This window comes from Agelaius phoeniceus, chromosome 28, assembly GCF_051311805.1.
Source record: "Agelaius phoeniceus isolate bAgePho1 chromosome 28, bAgePho1.hap1, whole genome shotgun sequence".
Taxonomy (NCBI): domain Eukaryota; kingdom Metazoa; phylum Chordata; class Aves; order Passeriformes; family Icteridae; genus Agelaius; species Agelaius phoeniceus.
In genome coordinates this window covers 1,644,177-1,659,292 of record NC_135292.1, presented here as the reverse complement: position 1 = coordinate 1,659,292, position 15,116 = coordinate 1,644,177, and the positions used below count along the sequence as shown (strand labels likewise).

Below are 15,116 nucleotides of genomic sequence, written 5' to 3'. Positions count from 1 at the left end.
TGTGCTGCAGCTGGGGGCTGTGCTGAGCTGGGAGATGGAGCAGCACAGAGGGGAAAGGGGCACTGACTTCCTCCTCACCTGCCTGGATGTCCCGGGACATCTTCCTCTTTCTTGCAGCCTCCTTCTCCATCCAGCCAAGGGTTTGGGAATGGAAAACCCTGCTTTGGGGAAAAACAAGGGATGAGCACACAGAGTTCGAAGGTCCTTCTGCCTAAGTACATCTCTAGAAGTCACCAGGCATAAAAACATCCCAAACACCAAGATTTACCACTGAAAATGACTCCCAGGTGTTCTGTGTCCCTGGTCTCTCCCCTTTGGTGTTTGGGCGTTCCCCCTGTCCCAGCTGCTGGGGGTCACACTTGCACACTTGGATTGGGGATCCCCTGTCTACTCAGTCCCCACCCACCCCAATCTGTTGGGAGTCCCAGAAATCAAAAAAAAAAAAAAAAAAAAAAAAAAAAAAAAAAAAATTCCTCCCTTTTCCATCTCCCCAGCAGCTGGGATGCTTGAAGTTTTGAGGTCTGCGTGCTTCCTTCTCCTTTCCTTGATGCTCCTTTGTCCCTCCTCTCCCTCCTCTTCCATCCCTCCTCCTCCCTAACACCACCTCTTTCTCCTCCTTCATCCCTGCCCTTCCCTCCCTCCCTCCTCCTCCCCCAGCAGCAGCCACACCCTCGGTGCCCCGTTCCCGCAGCCCTCGCAGCCTGCAGCAGGAGCGGGGATGGAGCCGGGACAGGTCGGCATGGGCAGTGCGGGGCTCTCGGCTGCTCCCAGCCGCTGCAGGCAGGGGGAACCTGGCCCGGGCCAAAGGAGAGGCAAACTGGGCAAACTGGGGGCTGCACATCCAAACTGGGCCTTGCTGGGGACCCTGACTGGCCAATGCCAGCCCTTGGGGCTCCTCTCGGCACATCCGCCAGGGGGGAACGCACACAGGGCTGGGGGATCCCAGCAGTGGCAGCACTGCCAGAGACTGGGCTGCACTGGGATCATACGGGAGTGACTGGGAATGCCTGTGAGCATGCTGAGGGACACTGGGATATACCAGTAGTGTCTGTTAACCATACTCGGGTGACTAGAACCACACTGGGAACAGGTGGGACCATGCTGGAGAGAACTGGGACCCCATGCTGGGAGCAAGTGGGAATGACTGGGTGTACACTGCGAACAACTGGGCATGACTGGGACCATGCTGGCAGGGACTGGGATCATCTATGGAGTACCTGGGACTATACTGGGGCAACTGGGATCACACTGGGAGGAACAGAGAGTGACTGGAACCTTGCTGGGGGCTACTGGGATCCTACTGGGACCACAGTAGGAGGAGCTGGCCAATGCTGGGAGTGACTGGCATCATACTGAGTCATAATGGCAGCAACTGGGACTGCACTGAGGGTGACTGGGAGTGGCTGTGAGCAACTGGCATCAGGCTGGAAGCAACTCAGGGCAACTGGGAGTGACTGTGAACATGCTGGGAGTAACTGGTATATACTGGGAGAGACTGAAACCACACTAGGGGTAAATGGGAGCAACTGGAACCACACAGGATGATCATGGGAGCAGCTGTGCCCATGCTGGGTCATACTGGGAGTGACTGGGAAGGTGCTGGCCCTGACTGGAACCATACTGGAAGCGACTGGGAGCAACAGGGCCCACACTGGGAGTAACAGGGAGTCACTCTGAGCATGACTGCAATAACACTGGGAGTATCTGGGACTAACTGGGGTCATACTGGGGGTGACTGGAACATGCTGGGAGTGACTACTGGTACTGCTGGTGTCATCCTGGGAGCCACTGGGATCATATTTTGGGCAACTGCCAGAAACTGGGATCATGCTGGAGGCAACTGGGAGGAACTGGGAAAGACTGGGATCATTCTGAGCTAACTAGAACTGTACTAGGCACACTGGGACATGCTGGGAATGTCTGTGACCATACTGGGGGGACTGGAAGTACACAGGGAACAGCTGGGACCATGCTGGGGGCAACTGGGAGTGAGTGGGACCTTGCTGAGAGGAACTGGGACTATTCTAGGGACAACTGGGATCATGCTGGGAGGAACAGGGAACAACTGGAACTACACTGGAGGCAACAGGGATCATACTGGGATCACAGTGGGAGCAGCTGGGATCCAGCAGCTGGATCTCACCCAGCATGCTGGGTGAGACTGGGATCGCACTGAGGGTGACTGGAATCATACTGGGATTGACTGGGAGCAGCTGTCAGCAACTGGAATCATGCTGAAAGTAACTGGGGGGAAGTGGGAGTGACTGGGAGCATGCTGGGGGGGACTGGGATATACTGGGGGAGACAGGGAGTGACTGGGAACATACTGGAGGCTACTGGGGTCATGCTGGCATTGACAGGGAGCAACTGGGATCACACTGGGAGCACTGGCATCATACTGGGAGTGACTGGAAGTGACTGGAGTTAGACCACGAGTGACTGGGATCATACTGGGAGTGACTGGGATCATACTGGGAGTAACTACAATTGGACTGGGATTGTAGGGGGTGTGATTGGTCCCTGTCTGGGGGGTGCTGGGAGCTACCAGGCGCATGCTGGGAGCCGACTGCGCAGCCACTGGGAGGAACTGGGAGCAACTGGGAATGGCAGGATGCAGCTGCAGCAGTGGCAGCTCCCCGGTGGCCCCGTGCCAGTGCTGCTCGTGGTGCCGGCCCTGGCTGTGCCGAGATCCCGCTGGAAGGGAATCCCAGCCAGGGACCCCATGGACACCAACTGGGGGAACCCCGGGCCGGGCTCCGACAGTGCCAAGGGCAGGGAACTCAGGGACGGGAGAACTGGGGGGACACCGACGGGGCTGGGGGGCATAGGGGAACCAAAGAGGGAACGGGAGAGCTGGGAGAGCAGGGAACGGGGTTTGTGGGTTCCAGGAGTGAGAAAAGGGGAGGCTGCGGTGGGTAGAGGTGGGACGGGCTGGGTTAAGGGGGTTCCTGCATCCAGGAAAGGGAGCTCCAAGGGTCCCCAGTGTTTCCCATTCCCAGCAAAAGGTAGAAAACCCGGGATGGCTGGGAATAGGGGTCCCGGGTGTCCTCGGCGTTGAGGAGAGGAGGGGCTGGGGGCTGGGAAAGGAAGGAATAGGGGTCCAGGGGGTCTCTGGGTAAGGGAAAAGGGGGCTCTGGGGGCTGGGAGAGGCGGGATGGCCGGGAAGGGGGTGTGGGGGTTGTTGGTGCCGGATAAGGGGGTGCAGGGTGGATCCCATGCCTAGGAATGGGGGTGCGGGGGGATCCCAGCGCCCAGGAATGGGGTTTCAGGGGCCCTTCGGTGCTCCGGGATGGGCGATCAGAGAGTCCCGGTGCCGGAAGTCCCCCTCAGCTCTCGCTGCCACCCCGGGCCCCAGGAGAGCCCCCAGCCCCAGCGCTGGAGCCATCGTGCTGCTCCTCCTCACTCCCAGTATGATCCTAGTATGGTCCCAGTAGAACTCAGTCAACCAGAAGCTGCTCCCAAGATGATCCCAGTACAGCCCAGTCACCCCACTCCTGCCAGCCCCCCCCCCCCCCCTCGCTCCGTTCCGACCCGTCCCGGCGCCACCCCTGCTCCTCCCGCGGGCTGTGAGGGCTCCGGGACCGGGGGGGGAGGAGGAGGGGGGGAGGAGGAGGGAGGGGAGGAGGAGGGAGGGAGGGAGGGAGGGAGGAAGAGGCGGAGCGGTAGCAGGAAGCGACGGGAGCAGAGGACGGCCGGAATCGCGCGGCTCCGGCGCTGCCTGAACTCGCCGCACCGCGGGAGCATCGCCCCCCATCCCGCAGGTGCCCGGGGAGGTTCCCCCCTGTCCCAGCTGCTGGGGGTCACGCTTGGACTGGGGATCCCCCGTCTACTCGGCCCCAGCCCTCCCCCATCTGCTGGGAGTCCCAGCAATGCCAAAAGCTCCCCCCTCTTCCCTCTCCCCATTTCGGGATGCCGGGGCCTTTTGGGCTCCCGGGCTCCCTTCTCCCCTCATTCTCTGCTCTGCGCTGCAGCGGCTCCAAGGAGTCCCCCCTGCCCCTCTCCAGGCTCTTGAGGCTCCCGCCAATGGCGGCGCTCCCCCCTCTCTGGCCTCCCCACTTTGGCCTCCTGGGGCACACAGGGCTCTGCTCCTCCAGGCTGCCTCTGCCGGCAGCCGCCACCGCCACCCCCCGATGTCCCCCCGAGGGGCCTTTTCCGCTCAGCTTTGGACTTCTTCATTCTCCAAACATCCCCCCAAAAACCCAACTGGGAGCAACTGGGAGTGACTGGGAACATGCTGGAGAGAACTGGGCTACACTGGGAGATGCTGGGAGTGACTGGAACAAAAGTAAGGGTGAAAGGAACAACTGGAATCATGTGGAGCACAACTGGTTCACACTGGCAGGGACTGGGAGCACACTGGGCTCATCTTTGGATCATACTGGGAGGGACTGGACTAATACTGGGAGTATTTGAGAGCAACTGGGAGCACACCCTGCACATCATCCCCCATACTGGGCCTGACTGGGAGCAACTGGGAGCACGCTGGCAGCAAATGGCATCATACTGGGACTGACTGGGCTGATCTAGGAAGCAACTGGAACCATGCTGGAGGTAGATGGGACCATACTGAGAGAGACTGGATGCAACTGGGACCACACTGGGAGGGCTGGCATGTGACTGGGATCAAACTGGAGCTTACTGGGATCATATTGGGGTTGAAAGGGAGCAACTGGGATCACACTTTGGGCTACTGGGAGCAGCTGAAGAAAACTGGGATCATGCTGCAAGCAAACTGGAGGAACTGGGAAGGACTGGATGCATGCTGGGGGCAACTGGGATATTCTGGGCATGACTGGGGGATCATACTGGGATAACTGACACCTTACTGGGGCCACTGGCAGTGCCTGGAAATGACTACAGACATGCTGGGGGCAACTGGGATATACTGGGAGTGTCTGGAACCATGCTGGGGGGACTGGAACCACACTGGGAACAACTGGGACCATGCTGGGGAGAACTGGGACCATGCTGGGGGCAACTGGGAGTGAGTGGGACCATGCTGGGAGGAACTGGGATCATATGGGGAGTGACTGGGACGAGAGCAGGGACAACTGTGTTCAACTGGGACCATACTGGGAGTGTCTGTAACCATTGGGGAGTAATGGAAGCACACTGGGAACAGCTGGGCCCATGCTGGGGGCAACTGGGATCACACTGGGGGCACTGGCATCAGACTGGGAGTGCCTGGGAACAACTGGAATTAGACTGCAAGGGACTGGGATCATACTGGGAGTGGCTACACTCATACTGGGATTATACTGGGCATGAATGGAACCTGACTGGGGGTTACTGGGAGCTACTGGGCCCATGTTGGGAGGAAAATGGGGATATATTGGGAGCAACTGGGATTGGCTGGAAGGTACTGGAACCATGCTGAGGGGACTGAGACTATAACTGGGGCAACTGGGAGTTACTCGGAAAGACTGGGATCCTTCTGAGGTAACTAGAACCTTACTGGGGCAACTGGGATATACTGGGAATGTCTGTAACCATACTGGGGGGACTGGAATCACACTGGGAACAGCAGGGATCTTGCTGGGGACAACTCAGACCATGCTTGGGGCAACTGGGCATGACTGGGACCCTGCTGGGAGGGACTGGGACTAATCTCAGGTTAACTGGGATCATAATGGGAGGAACTGGGAACAACTGGAACTCTGTTGGGGGCAAATGGAATCAAACTTGAATCACAGTGAGAGCAGCTGGGTCCATGCTGGGTTAGACTGGGATCACACTGACAGTGACTGGAATCATGCTGGGATTGACTGGGAGTGGCTGTGAGCAACTGGAATTGTGCTGAACCCAACTGGGAGAAAGTGGGAGTGACGGGGAGCATGCTGGGGGTGACTGGGATATATTGGGAGACACAGGGAGTCACTGGGATCACACCAGAGGCTACTGGGGTCATGTTGGCATTGACAGGGAGCAACTGGAATCACACTGGTGGCACTGGCATCAGACTGGGAGTGACTGGGATCATACTGGGAGTGGCTACAATCATACTGGGATTAGAGTGGGTGTGATTGGACCCTGACTGGGGGTTACTGGGATCTACAGGGCCCATGCTGGGAGCCAACTGGGGACATAATTAGAGGAACTGGGAGACAACTGGGGGCAAGTGAACCACCCTGAGGGAACTGGGAGTGCCTGGCAATGACTGCCAGAATGTTCAGGGCAGCTGAGATGTACTGGGAGTGTCTTGAGACCATAGATGTGGTGACTGGGACCAGACTGGGAGCAACTGGGAATGTGCTGGGGGAACTGGGAACATGCTGGCGGCAAGTGGGAGAGTCTGGGATCATACTGGGAGCAACAGGGTTCCTTCAGGGAGTGAGGGGAAGTGACCAGGCTCATACTGGGAGAGACTGGGATCATACTGGGAGTGACTAGGACTGTGCTAGGGGCAACTGAGAGAACTGGGAACACCCTGGATGCAAGTGGGAGGAACTGGAAGCAACTGGGACTGTGCTGGGAGCAAATTGCATCATCATAGAGAATGACTGGGAGTGACTGGGCTCATACCGGGAGCAGCCACTGCCGGCACCGGCACCCCTGAACCCCTTTCCCGGCCATCCCGCCTCTCCAGCCCCAGCACCCCCCATTGCCGGGGTCCCGGCAATCCCAGGGGTCCCCCCCTCTCGGGGTCCCCGCTTTGCCCTTCTGGGGCTCTCCTCTCTCTGGGCTCCCGCTCGGTGAAGCCGCAGCTACTCCTGGGGCTCCCCAGAACCGGTGTCCCCCCGCCGGGGCCGCCTCTCCCAAGCGGTCCCCACATGGCCCCGGCAGAGCTCGGAGGGCCCGGCTGGGAAGCCCAACCCCCACTGCGGGGGGACCCGCATCCCCCCGCCCCCCGCTGGGGCTCTGCCGCCACCCACACCGGGACCCCCAAAAACACCTCCCGGGGACCCCTGATGTCCCCCCGAGGGCCATCTGCGGCTCGGCTTTGGAGCCCTGCCAGCTGCAAACATCCCCCCAAAAAAAACCAAACCCAGGCACCCCCCAGGATATTTGGGCCGAGCTCCCCCTGCCCAGGCACTTACGAGATGGGGGCCGATGCTCCCGGGGCTGTGGCGACTCCAGGGAGTGCCCGGGCCACGAGATTCTCCCTCTCCTCTTGTGTTGCGGCCGCTTGGCCTCTTCCTTCCTCCCTCCTCCTCCTCCCCTGTTCCCGAAGGCTGAACCTTGAGGGGAAAGGGGGCAGGGAAAGGGCAGGGAACTGTGAGGGGAAAGGGGTGGGGCCAAGGGGACGCGCGATCCTGAAAGGGCCTGGTTTGGTTTAAAGTCACCCAAAAGGGCCTCAAATTCAGCCTACATCAACCAAGTTTGGCCTATAATCAGTCAAAGAGGATTAAAATTATCCAAATGGGTCTAAAATCCAACCAAAGGGGACTAAAATTGCCCAAACTGGTTGACACCTCCCTCAAATGGCCTAAAATCACCCTTAAATCTCCAAAATGGGTTTCAAATCCACCCTGAAAGTACCTGCTTTGGCCTAAAATCTCCCGAAGGCGCCTAAAATCCATCCAGATTTAACAAAAATCACCTAAATTGACATAAAATCACCGAAACCAGCCTGAAACCAACAGAAGAGGACCTCAAATCATCCTAAATGACTTGGTTTGACCTAAAATTACACAATGAAGCAGAAGACCTACTCAAATGAACCCAAAATCACCAAATAAAGGGACTCAAAATCACTCACACAGGATTAAATTCACCCATGTGGGCCTCAAATCGTCCAAAGGGATCCAAAATCTTCCCCTCAAACCCACCAGATTCGGCCTCAAATCAGCCAAAGGGGCCTAAAATCCCCCCGGCAAGGCTGGGAATGCCCGCAAGGGATCCGAGCCCACCCTAACCCTGCCCAGGCCAGCCCAAAATGCCCCCGAGGGGCCGAGCCTGAGGCCGAGCCCGGGATGGGCTCCAGGCTCGCTCCGGGCCCTCCGCGCTCGCTCTGGGGAGTTTTGGCTGCGGCCCCAGACGGGCCTGGGCGGGACTGGGAGGGACCAGGGAGGGCCAGGCAGGGCTGGGGCATTTGGGGCTTTCTTGGGCTGCGGGAGTTTGTGGGGAGCTCAGGGGCGATTATTGGGGTTTTCCGAGAGAAGGATTGGGTTTTGGGGAGGTGCAGAATTTTCAGGGATTTTGGGGGGTTTTATTGACACGTTGGGGGGGTTTATTGGCATTTGGGGGGGGTGTGTTTCTCGAGGTTTTTGGGGGTTCATTGAATCTTTTTTTGTTTTGGTTTGGGTTTTTTTATAATTTTGGTGGGATTACTGGGATTTTGTGAGGATTTTTTGGGATTCTCTTAAATTTTTGGGGATTTTTTTGGAATTTCTGTGGGATTTGGGGTGGTTTTCTTGGAATTCTGGAGGCATTTAGTGGGATTCTTTGGAGGTCAGGGTTTTTTAACGAAAATTTTGGGGGGTTTTTGGGGATTTTTGTGGAGTTTCGCAGGGGTTTTGTGGTCTTCTTTGGGTGTTGCCAGGATTTCTTTTGGTCTTCTGTGGGATTTTATGGGGTTTCATGTGGTTTTGGGGACATTTTTGGGGGATTTGTGGGGCTTAATTAGGATTTTGGGGATTTGTTGGGATTTCAAGACATTTTGTGGACTTTTAATGGGATTTTAGAGTGTTCTAATGGGATTTTGTGATCTTCAGTTGGGATTTCGTAGGTTTTATTGGGACTCTTGGGGGTTTTAAGGAGATTTTGGTGCCTCTCAGCCCTTCCCCACACCTGGGGACAACCCCAGAGCCCTCCCAGACCACACAAGGACCCCCAAAATTCCACAAAATGTACCCTAAAGCCCCTAAAAATCAGAATAAAATGCTCCAAAATACCACAGAATCCTACAAAATCTCAGTGGAACTCACCAAAGTTAAAAAAAATCTCCCAAAAATTTCAATAAACCCCCCCCAAAAAACAAAACCCCACCTAAACCCCAATAAAATCTCCCAAAATCCAAATTCCCCAAATCCATAAATGCCCCAAAATCCTGTAATCCCCCAAAACCAAATAATTATCTCCAAAAACCCCATAATTCCTCCTAAACTCCCAATAAAATCCCCCAAAACTCAAAAAAGCCTCACCCAAATCCCCCAAAACCCTCCCAAAAATTGCCTCAAAAATGCCCCAAAATTCCAAAAAGTCCCCAGAACACCCCCAAACCCCCCCAAGCCCTTCCAAAGATCCCCAAATGTCCCAAAAATCCCTAAATCTCAAAAAAAGCCCCCCAAAATCCCCCCAGAACCCCCAGACTCACCAGGGGCCATCCTGGATCAGGGGGTGTGGTGGTTTGACAGGAAATATGTTTTCTGGGATGCTGTGGTCAGGCCAATGGGTGCTCAGATTTTAATATTGGCACCTAGTGTGGCCATTGGGACATTGGATCCGCCTCTGAGAACACAGGGTTAAAAGCAGGGCTCTCCCCTAGGAGGCTATTTTGGATTTCCGGCGGGAAAGAGTTCGGGTCTTGCCCCCCCCCCCCCCCCCCCCTCCCCCCCAGTTCCCGGCTGGGCGGGGGGCGGGGAAGCCACGTGGCCATGAGGTAGGCCTGGCCCAAGGGTGGAGGAGAGAGAGAAGCACCAGGAGTTTGTTTAGCCAGGTACCAGGCAGCCCCCCGCTCAGAGAGAGAGAGTGTGCCGGTGCCGAGGACTGTTATCTTGAAATTGATGTGTCCGGCCACTTGTAAGAGCTTTTAACCCTTTTGTGGACAATGAAAACTCTTCAGAGCATTGACCTCTCCTGGAGGGGGATGGAGCAGAAGATGAAGAGGGAACTGAGTAAGAGTTGGAGGTCTGAGCAAGGGAGAGATCTGAAAAGAATAGAGAAGAATTCAGGTGGAAGAGATGATGGAGTAGCTTATGCTGGACTCTTTGTGTAGCCATGGACAGAGCCATGTTTCCTTGTGATACAGAGACTGCATTCTAGGGGGAGGCAATGCCTCAGAACCAAGAGGGTTCGGTGTTGGTACCCCTCGGCCCCAGGGGGTGAAATATGGGGGGACTGATGTCCCAAAGTTGAGACTGTGCCTTTTTGCAGTGGGACGAAGCATCCTTAAAAGTCGACCCTAGAAGCAGCTCTGGTCCGTGTTCAGTGGTGAGAGTGCTGGACATGAAAGGAAGAGGTCCCCATTGGCACAAGAAGGACTCCTTCTCCTCTTGATGAACTGAGGATGGAGTATTCTGAAGGGTGGTGCCGGACTGAGAGTCGATGATTTGGGGGATGTATTGTATTGGGAATTTGGTGGGGAGGAGGAGGAGATGTATTTGTGAAGTTTTCATTTTCCTTGTGTGTTTCTTTTTTTCTTTTTTCTTTTTTTCCTTTCCCTTGTAGTTTAGTTAATAATTTTTTTTTCCTAAGTGGGAGCCTGCTTTGCTTATTCCTGGTCCCATCTCACAGCAGAAACCAGGGAGAGGGTATTCTCATGGGGGTACTAGCATTGTGCCAGTGTCAAACCATGACAGTGGGCACCAGCCGGTGGAACAGGAGCCACTTCAGGGGGCCCCTGGAGCTTTTTGGGGAGGGGGCACCGTGGGAGACCCCCCAAAAACGGGGGGAGGGGGAACCCCTGCTGTGCCCCCTCCCCCCGAAACACCCAGACCTCGGTTCAGGGTGGGCCTGGGACCCCCATGCCTCCAGCATGGCTCCAGTTGCTTCCTAGATCAGCCCAGTCAGTCCCAGTATGATGCCATTTGCTGCCAGCGTGCTCCCAGTTAGGCCCAGTATGTGCAGGGTGTGTTCCCAGTCGCTCTTAAATACTCCCAGTATTAGTCCAGTCCCTCCCAGTATGATTAAAATATGGCCCCAGTGTGCTCCCAGTCCCTGCCAGAATAAACCAGTTGTGCTCCACATGGTTCCAGTTGCTCTCTTTCACCCTTACTTTTGTTCCAGTCACTCCCAGTATGTCCCAGTGTAGCCCAGTTCTCTCCAGCATGTTCCCAGTCACTCCCAGTTGCTCCCAGTTGGGTTTTTGGGGGGATGTTTGGAGAATGAAGAAGTCCAAGGCTGAGCGGAAAAGGCTCCTCGGGGGGATATCGGGGGGTGGCGGTGGCGGCTGCTGGCAGAGGCAGCCTGGAGGAGCAGAGCCCTGTGTGCCCCAGGAGGCCAAAGTGGGGAGGCCAGAGAGGGGGGAGCGCCACCATTGGCGGGAGCCTCAAGAGCCTGGAGAGGGGCAGGGGGGACTCCTTGGAGCCGCTGCAGCCCAGAGCAGAGAATGAGGGGAGCCCAGGAGCCCAAAAGGCCCCAGCATCCCGAAATGGGGAGAGCTAAGAGGGGGGAGCTTTTGGCATTGCTGGGACTGCCAGCAGCCTGGGCAGGGCAGGCACCCAATCCAAGCATGACCCCAGCAGCTGGGACAGGGGGGAACCCCCAAACACCAAAGGGGAGGGACCAGGGATGGGGAACTCCTAGGAGGGTTTTTCAGGGCTGAATCTTGGTGTTTGGGAGGTTTTTCTGGAGCCCAGATGGCCGGTGACTTGTAGAGATGGACTTGGGCAGAGGGACCTTCAGAATCAACGTGCTGATCCCTTGTTTTCCCCAAACCAGGATTTCCCATTGCTAAACCCTGGGAGGCTGCGAGGAAGAGGAAGATGCCCCAGGACACTGAGGCAGGTGAGCAGGAAGTCAGTGTCTCTGGAATCCTTAAAATCAGAGGATTTTGGGTAAAGCTGCAAAAGACAAGCCTCAGAGACAGTAGAACTGTGATTAGAGCTTTGCAGCAGCTGTAAGATTGGTCTGCAGAAAAATTATATAAGAAGGAGAAAGTAAGGAGAAATAGAACAATGGTCTGTGCCTTAATGCTTATCTAGACTAACTCCCTAACCTGCAGAAAAGTATATCTAGCAAGATATTAGGAATTTCCAAGCTTAATAATGGAGCTCTGTGCATCGTGTTTTAAGGCTTACAAGCAGGTATTTGAAATAAGCAAGCATTTTTTTAACCGGATAGAACTATGGTCAATATGCTTTTGCTTTGTGTGATTGGTCAAAACCCTTTTAACGTAAGTTTTAACATTAAGTTCTTTGTCTCCCACCTGGGATGTGAGCTGCTGGCATGTTCCCACTGTCATAACCAAGTAATGAGACTGATGCTGGAAAATAAAACAGCTCAAGACGCGTTCCTAGCAGTCCCATCCTGTTTGTGATTTGTGCACAGCCCCTAGCTGGCGATGAGTGTCCCTTTCTCCTCTGTGCTGCTCCATCTCCCAGCCCAGCACGGCCCTCGGCTGCAGCACAGCCCTGGGGGGATCTCGTTGCCCTTGCCTGTGGCACGGAGGCAAATCCCATCCTGTCCTTGTCCTTCCTCCCCCAGAGCAGGAGTTGAGCATGGAGAGCAGGGAGGACAAATGCCCGCGGCAGAACCTGGTGGCAGAGGCCGTTTTGAGCGGCTCCACGGCGCAGGAAGCCAACGCGGAGGAAAAGCCCTGGAAATGCCGCACGAGGAGGGGCTGCAAACGCAGATGGCGGGGATGTGAGGGGGAAAGAGCCAGCCTGGGCCGGGAAGGCGGCCGGAGATGGAGCCAGAGCTCGGAGCTGGTGCTCCATGAGCAGCTCCATGATGGGGTGAAGCCCCACACATGCATGGAGTGTGGGAAGAGCTTCAAGTGGAGCTCTGACCTGATCAAGCACCAAAGGACCCACACTGGGGAACGGCCCTATGAGTGTGATCAATGCAGGAAGAGGTTTCAGACCAGCTCCAATCTCCTCCTGCACCAGCACACACACACAGAGGAGAGGCCCTTCCGCTGCCCTGACTGCGGGCAGGGCTTCAGGCGAAACACACATCTTGTCAGGCACCAGCGCATCCACACTGGGGAGAGGCCCCACGAGTGTGAGGAATGTGGGAAGAGCTTCAGCCGGTGCTCCAGCCTGATCCGCCACCAAAGGACCCACACTGGGGAACGGCCCTATGAGTGTGGGGAGTGTGGGAAGAGCTTCAGACAGAGCTCTAACCTGATCCAGCACCGGAACATCCACACTGGGGAACGGCCCTACAAGTGTGGGGAATGTGGGAAGAGCTTCAGCCAGCATTCCTACCTGCTCTGCCACCAAAAGATCCACACAGGGGAGAGGCCCTATGAGTGTGATAAATGCAAGAAGGGGTTTCAGAGCAGCTCCAGTCTCCTCCGGCACTATCGGATTCACACAGAGGAGAGGCCCTTCCAATGCCCTGACTGCGGGAAGGGATTCCAGCGCAACTCCCACCTCATCAGACACCGGCGCATCCACACTGGGGAGAGGCCCTACGAGTGTGCCCACTGTGGGAAGAGCTTCTCACAGAGTTCTCATTTGACCCGACACCAACGGAGGCACCAGTAAGGGAAGCCCTGCGAGTGCCCCGAGTGCGGGAAGAGCTTCGTGTGCTGCTCCAGCTCCATCCTCCACTGGAGAAGGCACTTTGGGCACAGCCCTGGTGGCCCATATTCCTCATGATCCATGTTCATCCCTTAAAAACAGTCAAAACAGGGTTAAATGAAATAAATTGATCAAAGATGTCTAAAGTTCCACAATTTCAGAGGTTTTTAAGGGGGAATTGATGGTTTGGGGAAATATTCTGGAGGACTTGTGGGTTCTGGGCAGGGGGGATTTTGCGCAGTGTTCTTCATCTCTGTGCACTCCAAAAGCCAAGAGGGTCACCTCAAAACAACTGAATCCCACTTAAAACAACTGAATTTTAATTCATACGGGCTCAATCCCACTTCATAATGGCTTGTTGCCACCTCAAAAAAACTCAGTCCCATGCCAGACTCACTTGATTCCACAGCCGCCATGGTGAGATGGGGTTGGAAGGAGACTGGGAGAATTGGGATCCAAATTTGGTACGGTGGCGTGGGGATTGTGTGAGGCTGGGTGGGTGGGATGTATTTGATATCAAATAAAACTTTCAGAGTTAGTGATTTCTGTCCCATTCATTTTCAGTCCATTGCAGTTCCGTTTGCAGAGTGCCACCTTCTCAGCTGATTGTGTTTGTGTCCTCCTTTCTCTCCTGCCTCTCTTTGCCTTTCTGTTTCTCTCTCAGTGTCTCCCTTGAGCCAGGGCAGCTGCCACCAAAGACCCTGCCCTGATTTAATTCCCAGTGCAGGAGCTACAACAGCCACGGGTGAAGTTCTGAAGGCTGGCAGTGAAATGTCACTGTAGGATCTTGCTCCACTTGGCTTTTGGCCCCATTTAAGAGCTTTGCCTTCAAGGGCAGGAACATCTTTTCCTGGCTGGGAACTGGAATTCCAGACCCTGGGAGTGTGTGCCATGCAGGACCATACAGACTGGGATCATATGGACTGGGATCCCACAGACTGGGACTGCACCTACTGGGACCATATGGATCAGGACCATACAGACTGGGATCATGTGGACTGGGATCCTGCAGACTGGGACTGCACAGATTGGGACCATGTGGACTGGCATTTTGTAGACTGGGATTGTATGGGTTGGGATTGTACAGACTGGAATCATGTGGACCAGGATTTCACAGGCTGGGACCATAGGGATTAGGAGCAGAGACTGAGATCACACAAACTGGACCATATGGACCAGGATGGCTGCACCAGATCAATGTGAACCAAGGGGATCCCACGCAGCCAAAACTCCCCAGAATGAACGCAGAGGTCCAGGAGGGATCCCATTTCCAATCCCATTTCCAATCCCATTTCCGATCCTGGTGCCAGTCTCAGAGTGATCCTGTCACTGATCCTGGTCCTGGTGCCCGCCTCAGTTTCCATCTCAGTCCTGGAGCACTCCTGGCGCTGATTCTGGTTCTCATGTCAATCTCAATCGCAGAGCGGTGCCGGTCCTGTTCTCAGTCCCTGTCTCAGTCCCAGAGCAGTGCCATTCTTGGCACCAGTTGCTGGTGCTGGTTTCAGTGCTGGTCTCAGTCTTGGTCCCAGAGCGGTTCTGGACCCAGTGCTGCTACTGGTGCTGGTCTTGGTCCTCCCAGTGCCAATCTCAGTCTCAGTCCCAGTCCCAGAGCGCTGCCACTCTCGGTGCTGGTTCCGGTGACGGTCTCAGTCTCAGTCCTGGAGGGCTCCCAGTCTCGGTCCTGGTCCCGGTCCCAGAGCAGTCCCGGTGCAGGTGCTGGGTTCCAGTCTCGGTCCTGATCCCAGTCCTGGAGCGCTGCCGGTGCCA

At 55.8% G+C, this 15,116-nt stretch overlaps 1 protein-coding gene and 2 pseudogenes across 3 annotated transcripts in view; 2 read left to right on the top strand and 1 right to left on the bottom strand.

Annotated features, from left to right (window-relative positions):
* LOC129132349 (uncharacterized) overlaps window positions 1-116 on the bottom strand; it is a 97,887-nt pseudogene extending 97,771 nt beyond the window's left edge. The window contains exon 1 of the transcript XR_013185492.1: window positions 79-116. The product of XR_013185492.1 is annotated as an uncharacterized LOC129132349 (transcript). The remainder of the gene's footprint in view (window positions 1-78) is intronic.
* The window catches only part of LOC143696041 (uncharacterized), a 90,229-nt pseudogene that overhangs the window by 16,719 nt on the left and 58,394 nt on the right, over window positions 1-15,116 (top strand). The window lies entirely within an intron of this gene.
* LOC129132353 (uncharacterized) lies at window positions 3,789-13,887 on the top strand. Its single transcript, XM_077191278.1, has 3 exons — window positions 3,789-4,551; window positions 11,542-11,607; window positions 12,312-13,887. The coding sequence occupies exons 1-3, from the start codon at window positions 4,543-4,545 to the stop codon at window positions 13,311-13,313; spliced, it is 1,077 nt and encodes a 358-aa protein (XP_077047393.1). The 5' UTR covers window positions 3,789-4,542; the 3' UTR covers window positions 13,314-13,887.